General features: G+C 37.9%; 1 protein-coding gene across 2 annotated transcripts in view; it reads right to left on the reverse strand.

Moving 5' to 3' along the window:
* EPB41L5 (erythrocyte membrane protein band 4.1 like 5) overlaps positions 1-19,011 on the reverse strand; it is a 166,574-nt gene that overhangs the window by 48,785 nt on the left and 98,778 nt on the right. For both annotated transcript variants that reach the window (XM_015109912.3, XM_015109911.3), the window contains exons 17-18: positions 5,667-5,830; positions 2,444-2,541 (exon numbers count right to left, since the gene is read on the reverse strand). In XM_015109912.3, coding sequence (XP_014965398.2) covers positions 2,444-2,541; positions 5,667-5,830 — 262 coding nt within the window. The remainder of the gene's footprint in view (positions 1-2,443; positions 2,542-5,666; positions 5,831-19,011) is intronic.

The raw sequence follows: 19,011 nt of genomic DNA on the forward strand, positions 1-19,011 counted from the left end.
AATAAAAGGGGACACAAACAAATGGAAGAACATTTCATGCTCATGGATAGGAAGAATTAATATTGTGAAAATGGCCATACTGCCCAAGGTAATTTAGATTCGATGCCATCCCCATCAAGGTACCAATGACTTTCTTCACAGAATTGGAAAAAACTGCTTTAAAGTTCATATGGAACCAAAAAAGAGCCTGCATTGCTAAGACAATCCTAAGTCAAAAGAACAAAGCTGGAGGCATCACACTACCTGACTTCAAACTATACTACAAGGCTACAGTAACCAAAACAGCATGGTACTGGTACCAAAACAGAGATATAGACCAATGGAACAGAACAGAGCCCTCAGAAATAATACCACACATCTACAGCCATCTGATCTTTGACAACCCTGATAAAAACAAGAAATGGGGAAAGGATTCCCTATTTAATAAATGGTGCTGGGAAAACTGGCTAGCCATATGTAGAAAGCTGAAACTGGATCCTTTCCTTACTCCTTATACGAAAATTAATTCAAGATGAATTAGAGACTTAAATGTTAGACCTAATACCATAAAAACCCTAGAAGAAAACCTAGGTAATGCCATTCAGGACATAGGCATGGGCAAGGACTTCATGTTTAAAACACCAAAAGCAATGGCACCAAAAGCAATGGCAACAAAAGCCAAAATTGACAAATGGGATCTCATTAAACTAAAGAGCTTCTGCACAGCAAAAGAAACTACTATCAGAGTGAACACGCAACCTACAGAATGGGAGAACATTTTTGCAATCTGCTCATCTGACAAAGGGCTAATATCCAGAACCTACAAAGAACTCAAACAAATTTACAAGAAAAAAACAACCCCATCAAAAAGTGGGCAAAGAATATGAACAGATATTTCTCAAAAGAAGACATTCATACAGCCAACAGACACATGAAAAAATGCTCATCATCACTGGCCATCAGAGAAATGCAAATCAAAACCACAGTAAGATACCATCTCACACCAGTTAGAATGGCAATCATTAAAAAGTCAGGAAACAACAGGTGCTGGAGAGGATGTGGAGAAACAGGAACACTTTTACACTGTTAGTGGGATTGTAAACTAGTTCAACCATTGTGGAAAACAGTATGGCAATTCCTCAAGGATCTAGAACTAGAAGTACCATATGACCCAGCCATCCCATTACTGGGTATATACCCAAAGGATTATAAATCATGCTGCTATAAAGACACATGCACACCTATGTTTACTGCGGCACTATTCACAATAGCAAAGACTTGGAATCAACCCAAATGTCCATCAGTGACAGACTGGATTAAGAAAATGTGGCACATATACACCATGGAATACCATGCAGCCATAAAGAAGGATGAGTTCGTGTCTTTTGTAGGGACATGGATGCGGCTGGAAACCATCATTCTCAGCAAACTATCGCAACAACAGAAAGCCAAACACTGCATGTTCTCACTCATAGGTGGGAACTGAACAATGAGATCACTTGGACACGGGAAGGGGAACATCACACACCGGGGCCTATTGTGGGGAGGGGGGAGGGGTGGCATTGGAGTTATACCTGATCTAAATGACAAGTTGATGGGTGCAGCACACCAATATGGCACATGTATACATATGTAACAAATCTGCACGTTGTACACATGTACCATAGAACTTAAAGTATAATAATAATAAAAAAAAGAAATTCCAGTTAGTTATCCAAGGATGGAAGAACACTGTGAGTTAGCCATTCTCCTTTCCTCTTTAAAACAAAAACAAAATTCATCTTGGCCATGTTATCAGTTGTCTATATGTAGAGAAAAAAAAAGGGCATTTCTAGATCATTACCTAAAATCAACTCTTCCATTTAGTGGGGCCATCTGGTAGCTGATATGATTAATTATAAAATTTCCATCTCATTCTATTTATTTTAGCTCTTCCTATAAGTTATTTAACATAGAAATAAGAAAATCATAGTCAAACTATAAATTGAAGCTTGATTGGTATAATTGGTATGTATTCCCCACCCCACAACAAAAAATATTTAAAGGGGACAGGGGAGAGAAAGGAATGATAGATGAAGTTAAAGCATCGGAAATTCTATTCTCTTTCTTGTTTATACCACAGAGGAGCCCTCTTTAAAACAAATCCTTCTGTAATTTCCAAAGGCTTCAGCAAGTCCTTCAACTAGACTGGGTGCATCAAAATAAAAGGTTTAACAGTCATCTTGACTGTGGTTTTTTTTTTTTAAATCATGCAATCACCTCACAATTCATCTTGCTGTGCAAGTTTCCCCCTTCCCTCCTGAACATCTACAGATTTCATCCTTTTAAAATGGGAAAACAGGTTTATAAGAAATCAGCACAGACAGATTTCCCAGTTAAAGAAAAAAGTACTATCTTTGGAAAGAAAAGATTTGTGGGAGCTCTGGAGATGTGTAACAGGTATACGCAGGGGAAATTTGAATACCTGGCTGTTTATGTTAACATCGATGTTGGATCGAGGGGACAGCAAAGGACTGTTCTCCATCTCAAGCTGTTTGAGCTTCTCTGAGGCGTCTTTTAATGCTGGAAAAAAAAAAAAAAAGGCAAAATAATCCCTCAGTCTGCCAGGCTGTCACAGCTAGCTGTGTGAGGGTATGGTTTTGTTTTGTTTCGGTTTCTCAACATCAATTATCAATTAAAAGTAATAATCCAGATAAACACAAAATAATATATTTTCTTTCCATAACCAGCTACCTGTCCATTAATCTGAGTAAGAGTTAATCCTAAGTAGAAACACCACCCTAAATCTGCAGCATTCCTAAAAAGCAAGTAGATGTGAAATCTCAATAGCATGTGTGGTTAAGAAGGTTTACCTAGCCAAGAGACTCAAAAGGCACACAACACTTGTGACATGATCCTTTTCGTTCATAACCACAACCCAGGCTCATGTATAACCTCAACACTTCGCCATCTTTGTTCATTGGCCCTGACTGCCTAAAACTAAATTTACGTGGAACAAACTGTGAAGAATATATATTTATTCATTCACTAAATCAACATATTATATGTTGGTACCATCAGGTGTGACGCAAGACAAGCATTTTGTCTTCATAATGTTCTTCCTAGTGGCAGAATACATTACAAAGTCCTCTAACCACTGAAAAGATAATACATTAAACACAATTCATCTTTAAATGAAGACTTAAAATTAACCTGAAATAATCTTAGTTTGCAGATTAATTTGATGTGAGCATAAAATTTTACACTGTCACTTGACAAAAAATGTTGAATGCCTAATAATTTCTATATAATCAGAAGAAAAGAAGAGAAAACTTTGAAATCATATCCTCTGGGTCAAAGGGATCTTCTAAAAGTGGCCACCAGTTAACTGAGTGGAGGCCCTGGCTACACATTAAGAATCAGCTGGAGAGCTTTCAAGAAACACTCATTCCCAGGACTCACCCAAGAATAATCATAACAAAAGCTTTTGAGGTAGGATTCTGGAACTGGTAGTTTTTAAAACTCTCCAGGTGATTTTAAGTACAACCAAGGCTGAGAACCAGTAATTCAACACCGGTTCTTCCCTATCTATTTACTTAATTGCCATCTCCTGGTTTTCTTATGCTTCAAATTACTCCATCCTGAATACTCTTTTTGTTGTTAAAATAAACCTTTTTCTGCTACATTTTTTTTGTCCGAGGAACATCCTGCCATGCAGCACAAGCTATTTTAGTTACAATTTGTAACTATTTACCTATGTGAATCAGGATTTTGACATTACAACCAAAATAAAATACACAATTGGATATCAAGATTGATGAACTTAAATTCACCAATATGAGTTTGTTTCATCAAAGAGAGTTATATTTCATTTGATCTTTTCTAAGCATCCCTAGTTCATTTTACCATGTAAATTCTAAGCTAACATATTTTGCAAAAAGTATGTACTCAATAAGTGATACTAATACAACACTATTACAGCACTGGAAAAATTAAACTTTGTGAATTCGTGTAATGGATATCAAATGGAATGTAACTAAAATCAATACTGCCATCTCTTTAAAGGAGACTATTTTTATTTTTAACCCTGGAAATACTCTGCATTAAGATAGTCATGGTTCTGGCTGAATCTAAATCCTGCTGGCTTTGCTATGCTATGTCTCAATTCTTTCTAGAAACAAAAAGCAAATTTTTTTTTAATTTTAATTTAACTTAATTTTTTCTTTTCTTTTTTTTTTCTTTTTTCTTTTGAGACGGTCTTGCTCTGTGGTCCAGGCTGGAGCTCAGCGGCATAATCTCAGCTCACTGCAACCTCTGCCTCCCAGGTTCAAGCGATTCTCATGCCTCAGCCTCCCGAGTAGCTGGGACTGCAGGCGCGGGCCACCACATCCAGCCTAATTTTAATTTTTGATTCAGGGAGTACATGTACAGGTTTGTTACAAGGGTATATTATGTGGTGCCATGGTTTGGGCTTCTACTGATCTCATCTCCCAGATAGTGAGCACAGCACCCAATAGGAAGTTTTTCAGCCCTTTCACACTCCATCCCTCCTTTAGGAATCCCCAGTGTCTACTGTTCCCATCTTTATGTCCCTGTGTAGCTCCCACATATAAGTGAGAATAAGAGCAAGCGTTGCTAACAAGAAGTGGAGTCCAGGGAAAGGCTGTCAAAACTGGACTATTCAAAATAAATTACTACAGAGAAAGTACGTGAGAAATAGTAATGGGGGATATTTTCTTAATCTAATAACAGACTACTACCTTAAAAAATCAAATTACTTTGAAATTACCAATGTAATAAGTTAAATTATTACTTCTCTGACCTGAGACTAACAAACAAAATTTAAACATGTTAGATGTCAGTAAAAAACCATGATGTACCAGAGTATTTGTAGTGATTTCTTAGGAAACAAACAAATTTTTAGCACCACTTATTAGTAATACTTTAACATGTTCTATTAACCAGAAGCACTGTGTGACTTTTCACTAACATTTATTTCTAAATTACTAAATGTTACTGCTGTATTCTACAGTCTCAGAGACAACAGCATACGTAGGGCAATTTTCTGAGTTGTTTAACACTGTAGTGGCTAATTTTAGCCTCCAATAGAAATCAAATTGTCAAGAGTCAAATAAATACAAGCTGCTTTAAAATGAACATGCATTACAGTGAGATTCAACAGGAAACTGCTGTTTATAAACAAGTTATGCTTTCATATAAAACTAAACTCACAAATATATAGACATTTTCAATGAGAGATTTACTGTCTCCTTTTAACCTTCAAAAATGTGTGTGTGTGTATGTGTGTGTGTGTGAGTTTTAAAGCACCATTCTTTCTGTGTTATTTCTTTTTGTGGGCCTAGGCAATAATAAACCTCATTAATGACAAAATACTTTCTAAGAGCTAATGGGATGTTCAAACATTCATTCAATCCTATGCCCTAGAAAACGTTTCCACTCTAGAAAAAAGCAAATGAAGACTCTTAAATGTTTAATGTCTTATAAATGACACACACGTTTGATGACCTCAATTATGTTATCTTAAACATTTCAGTGTTCCCTTTAGTCAAAAAGGCAAGAGGGCATAACTCTTCTGGATTAAATTTAAAAGTTGAACTAGTATAAAAAATATTATTAGAGAAGCTAATTTAAATATATCAAAGGAACACAAAAAGGTATGACTGATGTATTATGGAACATTTACTTACTCTCATATTCAACTTCAGGTTCCCCTAATCCAGGAAGCCTGGTGGCTACATTAATGTCGTTCAGTGCTTGGGATGTTTCCATAGTGTCGGATGCCCCAATTACATCACCAATCGTTGTTTCCAATAAGTCTGGGCTATTCAGCAAATCAATATTCGGAGGAATGCTGCAATGGAAATAGAAAATTTACTTAGACCAAGACATTTAACATGAAAAAATTAAAACACTGCTCACCCCCTGTATCTGCAACTTCCACCACATCTGTGAATTCAAGCAACCATGAATCAAACAATACAGTTTATTTACATAGCATTTATATCGCATTAGGTTTTCTACGTAATCTAGAGATGATTTAAAGTTTATGGGAAGATGCATGTAGGTTACATGCAAACACGGCACCATTTCATATAAGGCACTTGGGCGTCTGTGGATTTTGGTATCTCAGGGAGGTCCTGGAATCTATCCTCCATGGATACTGAGGGACTATACTAACAAGGTCTTTGTTGAAAACAGATTCATGGAAAAGTTTTTATCTCAATTGGTTTCATTCATCTCTCACAACCCTTTGAGTAGACGTCTTCTCCCAGCCAAAATGGAGTGATAGGGACTGGTTTGCCCTCCCACCTGAAAACCTAAGGGAGAAAAATAACCTAAATAAGTAAGGTTAAATAAATAACCTAAATAAATAAGTTCCACAAAGTTGCAGAATACAAGATCAATATAAGAAAACTCAATTGTATATCTATACATGAACAATGAGTAATAGGAAACGGAAGTTATGAAGACAATTTCATTCACAGTAACATCAAAAGGGATAGAAACTTAGGAATAAATTTAATAAAGGATATGTATGACTTGTACACTGAAAATCATTTATAAAGGAGATCTAAATAAAGACTTTTAATGTTCACAGATTGGAACACTTAATATTCAAGATGGCTTCTCCCCAAACTGATGCGTAAATTCAATGTATTCACTATCAAAATCCCAGCAGGACTTTTTTTTGTAGAATTGACCAGCCAATTCTAAGATTTATGAAAGCCAAAGCAGCTAGAATAGCCAAAACAATTTCAAAAATGAATGTACACTACTGAATTTGAAAACTTACTAGAAAGCCACAGTAATCAAGACAGGCTGATACTGGCACAAAGACAGGCATGTAAATCAACAAAATTGAGAGTCTATATTATGGAATATAAGGAACTTGTGACAACATAAGGCTTTTTGACAACATAAATCAGGGGAAAAGACAGACTTTTAAACAAATGGTACTAGGACAACCAGATATCCATATGCAAACATATTAATTTAGGCCCTACCTCACACTGTACACAAAAATTAAATCAAAATGGATAAGCGACCTAAGTGTTAAGAGCAAAAACTATAAAACTTTAGAACAAAATATAGAAGAAAAAAATCTTTGCGACTTTGGGTGGAGTATTCTTAGATATGACACTAAAAGTATCCATAAAAGAAAAACTTAAGACGAACTTCATCACAACTAAAAATGTTTCAGTGTCAAAGAACCATTATGAAAATGAAACGCCACAAATTGGGGGGAAATTTTTGCAAATCATGTATCTGATAAGGGGCTAGTTATCCAAAGCATACGAGGAACTCTCTGTAGATATATAAGTTAATACAGCATATATATTACTTACTATATTAAGTTATAGTTAAGTTGGCATGAGATGATACTCCAGTAGGGTAGGCAGCTAATCAGCTATGACTGATATCCTTATAAAATGGGGAAATTTGGACACAGATACACACAGGGAGAATGCCATGTGAAGACAAAGGCAGAGATCAGGGTGATGCATCTACAAACCAAGAAACACCAAAGACAGCCAGCAAACCACCAGAAACGAGGACAGAGGCACAGAATAGTCTTTCTCAGAGTCCTCAAAGGAAGCAACCCTAGCAACGCCTTGCTCTTGGACTTCTAGCATCTTACTGAGGCAAAGTTCAGTTTGTGGTATCTTGTAACAGCAGTCCCAGCAAACCAATACATCTCATATTCTAAAGATCTGCACAGGACTAAAAGAGAGCCTTAGAGCACATCAGGCCATAAAAGAAAAGACAAAAAAATCCCAAAAAGACATTCTGTGAGGGAACTCAAAGGACTAAAAAGAACTGTGACTTTTCTCCTTCCTTCCCCAGAAGAATGGGGCATTGTAAAATCATATCGGGTAAATGGAAGCTCTAAAAGAACTTGTGAAAGCGGAGAAAGGCATCTTACTCTGTGGTGGGAGATTACTGAGCAGCAGAAACTACCAGGCGTATGTCAGGTGTGTGTGGCAGAAGGAGTGCTCTTAGGAAAATTCAACATATGAATCTGCACATTTGGGAGCATATGTAAATATATTTCCCATGAGTTAAGTGCCTCCCTTAGCAATGAGAGGTCCAAACTCAGTAAGTTGACTGGAGCCAACTTTACCAATGGAGGGAAAAGGCCAGCAGTTGGACAAGCTGCGTTTCCACTGTTTGGCAGGGCAAGAATGTATAGACTCCCTAGAGGACGAGTTTGGAACAAGTTGCACATCAAAATGTGTAATTACAGAAATAGATAACAACACACTGAAAAAATCCATGAGTCTATGCTGACAACAAATTATTTCTTTTGAAGGTGGGAGAAAAGAGGAAAGTTGCTCTTTATAGAAGAAAACCGACTTCTATCTATAGAAGAAATGACAGAATTAGAACATCACCATATTACAAATATCAAGTTAATAATGGATACAGGCAAAAAGTATTGATGAATGCTAAAACTACAGGGTAAAAGACTGTTAGGGAATAAGAAATCCATTCGGTCTTAAAATGACACTCCACAGATTATACAGGAAAAAGTACCTTCACAGAGAACTCTGGTGAATATCACCTTAACAAAACATTAGTAAAAAGGTTTAACCTCAATCTCGTCATGAAAAAATAATCACACAAATCTAAGTTGAGAGGCATTCTACAAAAGAACTGGTGTACACTCCTTTAAAAAAAAGTCAAATGTTGTGAAAGGTAAAAAAAAAAAAAAAAAAAAAAAAAAGATAGGCTGGCGGAACTGCTCATGATTAAAGAAACATGAAAAATGAACTGAAATATTTATTATATGCTGGGTCGGGAGGAAAAACAGCTATAAAAGGTATTGAAACGTTTGGGAAAATCTTAATAGGTACTGTATATTAGATAACAGTATTATACCAATGTTAAATTTTCAGAGTATAACATAAACGTATCTTTGATTTTTGGAGATCCATGCAAAAGTACATAGGAATGAAGAAATGTCATGCCTGCATTAGGATTCTCATTAGCCAGCCAAGAAAATGAAACAAATGCGAGCAAATATGGTAAAATACTAAGTTGGTGAATCTACAGGAAGGGCATATGGTTATTCACCCACCATTCATTCAACTTTTTTGCAGGTCTGAAGTTTTCCAAAATAAAAATTTGAGAGAAATAAAAGAATGCATGTACTTCCCCTGGGCCAAGTGTTAAGTCCAACTTTAAGCCCAATCAATGAAACTCCAAAAGGTACCAAGGTCAGATGATCTAAATAGTAAAAGGATACTTGTGGGCAGGAGCTGAGCCAGAAATGAGGGGAGTGAAGAAGGGTGTCGGAAGAGGTGAAATATGAAGTATATTGCCTATGTTGGGGAAGTGACTGGTTCTATGATGGCCTCTGAGAAAACACACTAATGAGAAGCACGGAAGAGCAAGCATTTGCACATATGCCATCACTGGATTACCAAAGAACCAACCAAGTAAGTCTTCGCCCCCTTTCCTCTTCTTTCTTCTTCATCCCTCAATGTGAGCACCACAAGAATAAGGGGAGAAAGTAAAGACTAAAAGAACAAACAGGCCAGGCACAGTGGTTCATGCCTGTAATCCAGGCACTTTGGAAGGCCGAGGTGGGAGGATTGCTTGAGTCCAGGAGTTTGAGACCAGCCTAGGCAACAAGGCAAAATGCCATCTCTACTGAAAACAAAAACTTAGCTGGGCATGGTGGCACATGCCTGTAGTCCCAGCTACTCAGGAGGCTGAGATGGGAGAATCACCTGAGCTCGGGAGGTGGAGGCTGCAGTGAGCCGAGATTGTGCCACTACACTCTAGCCTGGGCAACAGGAGTGAGACCGAGACCCTGTATCAAAAAGAAAAAAAAAAAAAAAAAAAAAGAGAGAGAGAGAGAGACAAACACTCCCCATCCCCATTCGCCACTGCACCTCTGTACATTTTGAGAATGGGTAAAGGGGAAATTGTTAAATTAGAAGTGGACTTTTTGTAATTTAAAGTATGTTTCAATGATTACAAGTAAGATGGTTCTTATATCTATAAATGATGAGCTAGAAATGGGGAAAGTTTACTTTATACAGATCAATACAGTAATTAAGGGACAAGTCAAGAGGGATATTCAACCCTTTCTAAAAGCAGGTGATGAACTCCTAGTAATTAAGTGTGGCTCAAGCAAGGGGGCACGTGAAGGGCTGAGAGTGAAAACAGAAACCAGGGTCAAAATTTCAACACTGGGGAAAATGAAACCCAAAACACCTCATATGTGAGGAGGCAGTGAACAGTCAGATGCACTACTTGAAACCAGGGGACTAGGTTTTCTAGACAGGAACAGAGGCTGAAAAAGTTCTATTTACAAGTTTAGAGTTTTTAAGTTTCAAATAAAAAAAAAAAACTTTGTCTGCAATGAAGGGAAGAATTAGAAATATCTGTGCAACCAACAAGCAGACTACCATATCTTGGGCTCAAGGACTGAAGGTAATTTCTCTGAAAGACCCTACTATAAAACCTTCAGAGCTGAGGATTTCAAAAAGTAAGGTTGAGGAAATTTCAAAACTAACTTACAGGGCAGAAAGAGCATGGTAAGAAGGAAAGAAAACAAACAAATCTGCTTAACATAAGACAATTTGAACTCACAAACAAAAAATTACAAAGCACATATATCTGATGCTAAGACAACCAACAAACCCAAGAAACAGGAGTATTTACAGCTAAGGAAGTAGAAAGGATATAACACAGTCTAAAAAGGAATTTAAAGTATATTAAATGTGCTGAAAGATATAAAGGAGGGATAGAATAAAACAGGAAAGGAGGCTATGAAACAACAGCAGATTCTGAGAGGTATCATCAAATTAAACACTGAAAAAAAGAAACACAGCAAGCTAGACCAAACATAACTGAATTAAAAGATACTAACAAAAATTAGGGAAATCACTAAGAAGGTAACAGAGATAAAGACACAGTAAACATGGGCTGGGTGTGGTGGCTCACACCTGTAATCCCAGCACTTTGGGAGGCTGAGGCAGGTGGATCACTTGAGGTCAGGAGTTTGAGACTAGCCTGGCCAACATGGTGAAACCCCATCTCCATTAAAAATACAAAAATTAGCTGGATGTGGTGGTGCACGCCTGTAATCCCAGCTACTCGAGAGGCTAAGGCAGGAGAACTGCTTGAACCCGTGAGGTGGAGGCTGCAGTGAGCTGGGATCATGAAACTGCACTCCTGCCCAGGCCACAGAGCAAGATTTCGTTTCAAAAAAACAAAAACAAACAAAAAAGGCATAGTAAACGTGAAAGGTAAGAAATACAGAAATTGACATGAATTGAAAGCTGCAACATACATTTAATAGAAATTCTAAAAGGAAAAACAGAAATGATGAAAGAGAAGCAATATTAGAGGGGATAATGATTATCCATTATAATCATGATAATGATTATAATTACCAAAAGGAGACATTCATGAGGGATTAAACATTGAATAACGAACACACAAGTTTTACTTCTTTCTCATAAAACTACTCTAGTGTGACAGTACGAGGACAAAAAAGAGCAGAAGAGATTTTTAAAAATCTTTCAAAGGCAGTGAAACACATTAACAAGTGGCCATTAATTAGAAGGACTGAATTAATCTAAATCTAATCAAACAGTAGGGAATGCTTAGAAAAAAGACAAATCTCTGTACAGAACAAGAAAAGTTGCTAATAATTCCCTCCCAATCCATGGGTTGTCTCTTCATTTTCTTGATGGCATCCTCTGAAATACAACAGTCTTAATATTTGATGAATTCTAAACTTATCAATTTTTCTTTTGTCACGTGTTTTTAGTGATCTATCTGAAAGAACACTACTCTAAAACTTTTGTCACTATCAGAGTTAGGTCTGACTGCTTCTTTAAGTGGAACCCCAATGCATTCCTCCTCACTGGGCAGGGCCTCCCTGTGGGGTGGCTTCAGCCACTCTAGCCAGGGTTATATGGGCAAACTCTAATATCTCCCTGGGAAGGAGCTCCCAGGGGAAGGGGCAGCCACCATCTCTGTGGTTTGACTGACTCAGCTGTTCCAGTCTGCCAGCTTTGGAGTCCAAATGGTCCAGATGAGGAAGGGTCCCCAGTGCAGCACAGCTGCTTTGCTACATTGTGGCCAGATTGCTTCTGCAAGCAAGACCCTGATCCATTCCTCCTCCCTGGGCAGGACCTCCCTAGAGGGGCTTCAGTCACTCCAGCCAGGGTTATACAGACAGAGCTCTGATCTCTCCCTAAGATGGAGCTCCTGGAAGGAGCCATCTCTGTGGTTCAGTCAACTCAGCCATTCCAGCCTGCCAGCTTTGGGAGTCCAAAAGGTGCAGAGGAGGAAGGGTCCCCCGCAATGCAGCACACCTGCTGTACCAAAAAGCAGCCAGACTGCTTCCTTAAGCATGTCCCAGATCCCAGATCTCATTCCTCCTGACTGGGTGAGACCTCCCAACAGGGGCGTTCAGATACCTCCTACAGGAACATTTGGGCCATTAACAGGTCAGTGCCCCGCTGGGATAGAGCTTCCAGAGGAAGAAGCAGACTGCCATCTTTGCTATTTCATAGCCTCCACTGGTGATATTTCCAGCTATGAGAAAAACCAGGGCAACCAGAGTCTGCAGCAGACCCCCTGTATCAGCTCTATGGAAGAGTGGCCTGTTGAAAGAAAAACAAACAGAAAACAACAACATCGACCAAAAAGACCCCACAAAAATTCCATTCAAAGGTCAGCAATCTCAAAGACTGAAGGTAGATAAACCCACAGAGATGAGAAAGAATAAATGCAAAAATGCTGAAAACTCAAAAAGCCAGAGTGCCTCTTCTCCTCCAAATGACCACATCACCTCCCCTGCAAGGGCACAGAACAGGGCAAAGGCTGAGGTGGCTGAATTGACAGAAGTAGACTTCAGAAGGTCAGAATAATGAACTTTGGTGAGCTAAAGGGGCATGTTCTAATCCAATGCAAAAAAACTAAGAATCATGAGAAAATGGTATAGGAGTTGATAGCCAGGTCAGTCAGTCTAGAGAGGAACATAACTGACCTAATGGAGCTGAAAAACACAATATGATAACTTCACAATGCAGTCACAAGTATCAACAGCAGAACAGACCAAGCAGAGGAAAGAATCTCAGAACTTGAAGACTACCTTTCTGAAATAAGACTGGTAGATAAGAATAGAGGGAAAAAAAAAAGGAAAAGCAATGAACAAAACCTCCAAGAAATATGGGATTATGTAAAGAGACCAAACTTATGACTGATTGAGGTACCTGAAAAGAGACAGGGAGAACAGAACCAAGTTAGAAAACAAACATCAGGATATATCCAGAAGAACTTCTCCAACCTAGCAAGGCAGGCCAAAATCAAATTCGGGAAATGCAGAGAACTCCAGTAAGATGCTCCAAAAGAAGATCAACCCCAAGACACATAATCATCCGATTCTCCAAGGTTGAAATGAAAGAAAAAATGGTAGGGGTAGCCAGAGAGAAAGGCCAGGTCATCCACAAAGGGAAATCCATCAGTCTAACAGCAGACCCCTCAACAGAAAACCTAAAAGCCAGAAAAGATGGGGCCAATATTCAACATTCTTAAAAAAAGAATCTCCAATCCAGAATTTCATACCAACCAAACTAAGCTTCTTAAGTGAAGAAGAAATAAGATCCTTTTCAGACAAGCAAATGCTGAGGGAATTCTTGCAGGCCTGCCCTGCAAGAGCTTCTGAAGGAAGCACTAAATATGGAAAGGAAAAACAACTACCAGTCGCTACAAAAACACACTGAAGTACACAGGCCAATGACACTATGAGGCAACCACACAAACAAGTCTGCAAAATAACCAGCTAGCATCTAGTTATTTTGATGACAGGATCAAATTCACACATAAAAATACTCACCTTAAATGTAAACGGGCTAAACACCCCAATTAAAAGACACAGAATGTCAAGCTGGATAAAGAGCCAAGACCCACTGGTATGCTGTCTTCAAGAGACCCATTTCACGTGCAAAGATACACATAGGCTCATAATAAAAAGATGGAACAAAATTTACCAAGCAAATTGAAAATAGGAAAAAACAGGGGCTGCAATCCTACTTTCTGGCAAAAAAGACTTTAAACCAACAAAGATCAAAAAAGACAAAGAAGAGCATTATCTAATAGTAAAGGGTTTAATTCAAAAAGAGCTAACTATCCTAAATATATATGCACCCAATACAGGAACAACCAGATTCATAAAGCAAGTTCTTAGAAACTTACAAAGAGACTCAGACTCCCACACAATAATAGTAGGAGAGTTTAACACCCCAATGATAATATTAGACAGATCACTGAGAGAGAAAATTAACAAAGATATTCAGCATCTGAACTCAGCTCTGGATTAAATCAAGCAGACCTGATAGATGAATACATAATTAACCACCCAAAAGCAAAAGAATATACACTTTTCTCATTGTCACACAGCAACTACTCTAAAACTGATTACATAATCAGAAGTAAAACACTTCTCAGCAAATGCAAAAGAGCTGAAATCATAACTCTCTCAGACCACAGCACAATCAAACTACAATTCAAAATTAAGAAATTCACTCAAAACCACACAACTACATGGAAATGGAACAATCTGCTCCTAAATGACTCATGGGTAAATAAAATTAAGGCAGAAATCAAGAAGCTTTTTGAAACTAATGAGAACAAAGAGGCAACATACCAGAATCTCTGGAACACAGCTAAAGTAGTGTTAAGAGGGAAATTTATAACACTAAATACCCACATCAAAAAGCTAGACAGATTTCATTAACAACCTAACATCACAATTAAAAGAACTAGAAACCAAGAGCAAACAAACCCCAAAGCTAGTAGAAGACAAGAAATAACCAAGATCAGAACTGAACTGAAGGAGACAGAGACACACACAAAAAAAAATTCTTCAAAAAAAATCAATGAGTCTGAGAGGTGGTTTTTTGAAAAAATTAACAAAATAGATAGACTGTTAGCTAGACTAATGAAGAAAAGAGAGAAGAATCAAATAAACACAAACAGAAATGATAAGGGAGATATCACCACTGACTCCACAGAAATGTAAACAACCATCAGAGAATACTATAAACGCCTCTATGCAAGTAAAGTAGAAAATCTAGAAGAAATGGATACATTCCTGGACATATACACCCTCCAAAGAATGAACCAGGAAGAAACTGAATCCCTGAATAGACCAACAACAAGTTCTGAAATTGAGGCAGTAATAAACAGCCTGCTAACAACAACAGCAACAAAAGCCCAGGACCAGATAGATTCACAGCAGAATTCTACCAGAGGTACAAAGAAGAGTTGGTACCATTTCTACTGAAACTATTCCAAAATATTGAAAAGGAGGGATTCCTCCCTAACTCATTCTATGAGGCAAGCATCATCTTGATACCAGAACCTGGCAGAGATACAACAACAAAAAAAAACTTTAGGCCAATATCCTTGATGAGCACCGATGCCAAAAAAAACTCAATAAAATACTGACAAACTGAATCCAGGAGCACATCAAAAAGTTTATCCACCACGATCAAGTTGCCTTCATCTCCAGGATGCAAGGCTGGTTCAAAATACACAAAATAATAAATGCGATTCATCACATAAACGAAACTAGAGGCAAAAACCACATGATTATCTCAATAGATGCAGAAAGGGCCTTCAATAAAATTCAACATCCCTTCATGTTAAAAACTCTCAATAAACTAGGTATTGAAGGAACATACCTCAAAATAATAAGAGCCATATATGACAGACTCACAGCCAGTATCACACTGAATGGGCAAAAGCTGGAAGCATTCCCTTTAAAACCCAGCACAAGATAAAGATGCCCTCTCTCACCACTCCTACTCAACATAGTATTGGAAATTCTGGCCAGGGAAATCATGCAAGAGAAAGAAATAAAGGGTATTCAAACAGGGAGACAGGAAGTCAAATTATCTTTGTTTGCAGATGACATGATCCTGTATCTAAAAACCCCATCATCTCAGCCCAAAAGCTTCTTAAGCTGATAAGCAACTTCAGCAAAGTCTCGGGATATAAAATCAATGTGCAAAAATCATTAACATTACTGTAGAACAACAACAACAGGTAAGCACAGAGCCAAATCATAATTTAACTCCTATTCACAGTTGCTACAAAAAGAATAAAACACCTAGTAATACAGCTAATAAGGGATGTGAAGGACCTCTGCAAGGACAACTGCAAACCACTGCTCAAAGAAATCAGAGGACACAAACAAATGGAATAACATTCCATGTTCATGAATGGGAAGAATGAGTATCAATAAAATGGCCATATTGCCCAAAGTAATTTATAGATCCAATGCTATTCTCATTAAACTACCACTGACATTTTTCACAGAATTAGAAAAAAAATACTTTAAAATTTGTATGGAAATAAAAAAGAGCCCAAATAGCCAAGACAATCCTAAGCAAAAAGAACAAAGCTGGAGGCATCATGCTACTCGACCTCAAACTATACCACAATACAGGCTACAGTATACTACAGTAAAGGTTACAAGAACCAAAACAGCATGGCACTGGTACTAGAACAGACACATAAGACCAATGGAAGAGAATAGAGAAATCAAGAATAAGAGAGCACACCTATAACCATCTGATCTTTGACAAACCTGACAAAAACAAGAAATGGAGAAAGGACAGAACTCTCCACCCCAAATCAACAGAACATATATTCTTCTTAGCACCACATCACGCTTATTCTAAAATTGACCACCTAATTGGAAGTAAAGGACACCTCAGCAAATGTGAAAGAACAGAAATCACAACAAACTGTCTCTCAGACCACAGTGCAATCAAATTAGAACTCAGGATTAAGAAATTCACTCAAAACCGCACAACTACATGGAAGCTGAACAACCTGCTCCTGAAGACTACTGGGTAAATAACAAAATGAAGGCAGAAATAAAGATGTTCTTTGAAACCAATGAGAACAAAGACATAACATACCAGAATCTCTGGGACACATTTAAAGCAGTGTGTAGAGGGAAATTTATAACACTAAATGCCCACAAGAGAAGGCAGGAAAGATCTAAAATCGACACCCTAACATCACAATTAAAAGAACTAGAGAAGCAAGAGCAAACAAATTCAAAAGCTAGCAGAAGGCAAGAAATAACTGAGATCAGAGGAGAACTGAAAGAGATAGACACACAAAAAACCCTTCAAAAATTAATGAATCCAGGAGCTTTATTTTAGAAAAGATCAACAAAATTGACAGACCTCTAGCAAGACTAATAAAGAAAAGAGAGAAGAATCAAACAGATGCAATAAAAAATGATAAAGGGGGCCAGGCACAGGGGCTCACGCCTGTAATCCCAGCACTTTGGGAGGCCAAGGCAGGCAGATCAGAAAGTCAGGAGATCAAGACTATCCTGGCTAACACAGTGAAACCCCGTCTCTACTAAAAATATAAAAAAATTAGCCAGGCGTGCTGGCGGGAGCCTATAGTCCCAGCTACTTGGGAGGCTGCGCCAGGAGAATGGCGTGAACTCGGGTGGCAGAGCTTGCAGTGAGCTGAAATTAGGCCATTGCCTGGGCGATAGAGCAAGACCCTGTCTCAAAAAAAAAAAAAAAAAGATAAAGGGGATTTTGCCACCGATCCTACAGAAATATAAATTACCATCAGAGAATACTATAAACACCTCTACACAAATAAACTAGAAAATCCAGAAGAAACGGATAAATTCCTGGACACATACACCCTCCCAAGACTATAGCAGGAAGAAGCTGAATCTCTGAATAGACCAATAACAGGCTCTGAAATTGATGCAGAAAAGGCCTTCGATAAAATTCAACAGCCCTTCATGCTAAAAACTCTCAATATACTAGGTATTGATAGAACGTATCTCAAAATAGTAAGAGCTATTTATAACAAACCCACAGCCAATATCATACTAAATGGGTAAAAACTGGAAGCATTCCCTTTGAAAACCAGCACAAGAAAGGGATGCCCTCTCTCATCACTCCTGTTCAACATAGTGCTGGAAGTTCTGGCCAGGGCAATCAAGCAAGAGAAAGAAAGGTATTCAATTAGGAAAAGAGGAGTCAAATTGTTCCTGTTTGCAGATGACATGATTGTATATTTAGAAAACCCCATCGTCTCAGCCCAAAGTCTCCTTAAGCTGATAAGCAACTTCAGCAAAGTCTCAGGATACAAAATCAATGTGCAAATATCACAAGCATTCCTATACACCAATAACAGACAGAGAGACAAACGAGTGAACTCCCATTCACAATTGCTACAAAGAGAATAAAATACCTGGGAATCCAACTTAAAAGGGATGTGAAGGACCTCTTCAAGGAGAACTACAAACCACTGCTCAATGAAATAAAAGAGGACACAAACAAATGGAAGAACATTCCATGCTCATGGATAGGAAGAATCAATATCGTGAAAATGGCCATACTGTCCAAGGTAATTTATAGATTCAATGCCATCCCTGTCAAGCTACCAATGACTTTCTTCACAGAATTGGAAAAAAACTACTTTAAAGTTCATATGGAACCAAAAAAGAGCCCACATTGCCAAGACAATCCTAAACAAAAAGAACAAAGCTGGAGGCATCACGCTACCTGACTTCAAACTATACTACAAGGCTACAGTAACCAAAACAGCATGGTACTGGTTCCAAAACAGATATATAGACCAATGCAACAGAACAGAAGCCTCAGAAATAACACCACGCATAAACACATCTGATCTTTGACAAACCTGACAAAAACAAGAAATGAGGAAAGGATTCCCTATTTAATAAATGGTGCTGGGAAAACTGGCTAGCCATATGTAGAAAGCTGAAACTGGATCCCTTCTTACACCATATACAAAATGTAATTCAAGATGGATTAAAGACTTAAATATTAGACCTAAAACCATAAAAACTCTAGAAGAAAATCTAGGCAATACCATTCAGGACATAGGCATGGGAAAGGACTTCATGACTAAAACACCAAAACCAATGGCAACAAAAGCCAAAATAGACAAATGCGACCTAATTAAACAAAAGAGCTTCTGCATGGCAAA

Source organism: Macaca mulatta, chromosome 12 (assembly GCF_049350105.2).
Source record: "Macaca mulatta isolate MMU2019108-1 chromosome 12, T2T-MMU8v2.0, whole genome shotgun sequence".
NCBI classification, from domain to species: domain Eukaryota; kingdom Metazoa; phylum Chordata; class Mammalia; order Primates; family Cercopithecidae; genus Macaca; species Macaca mulatta.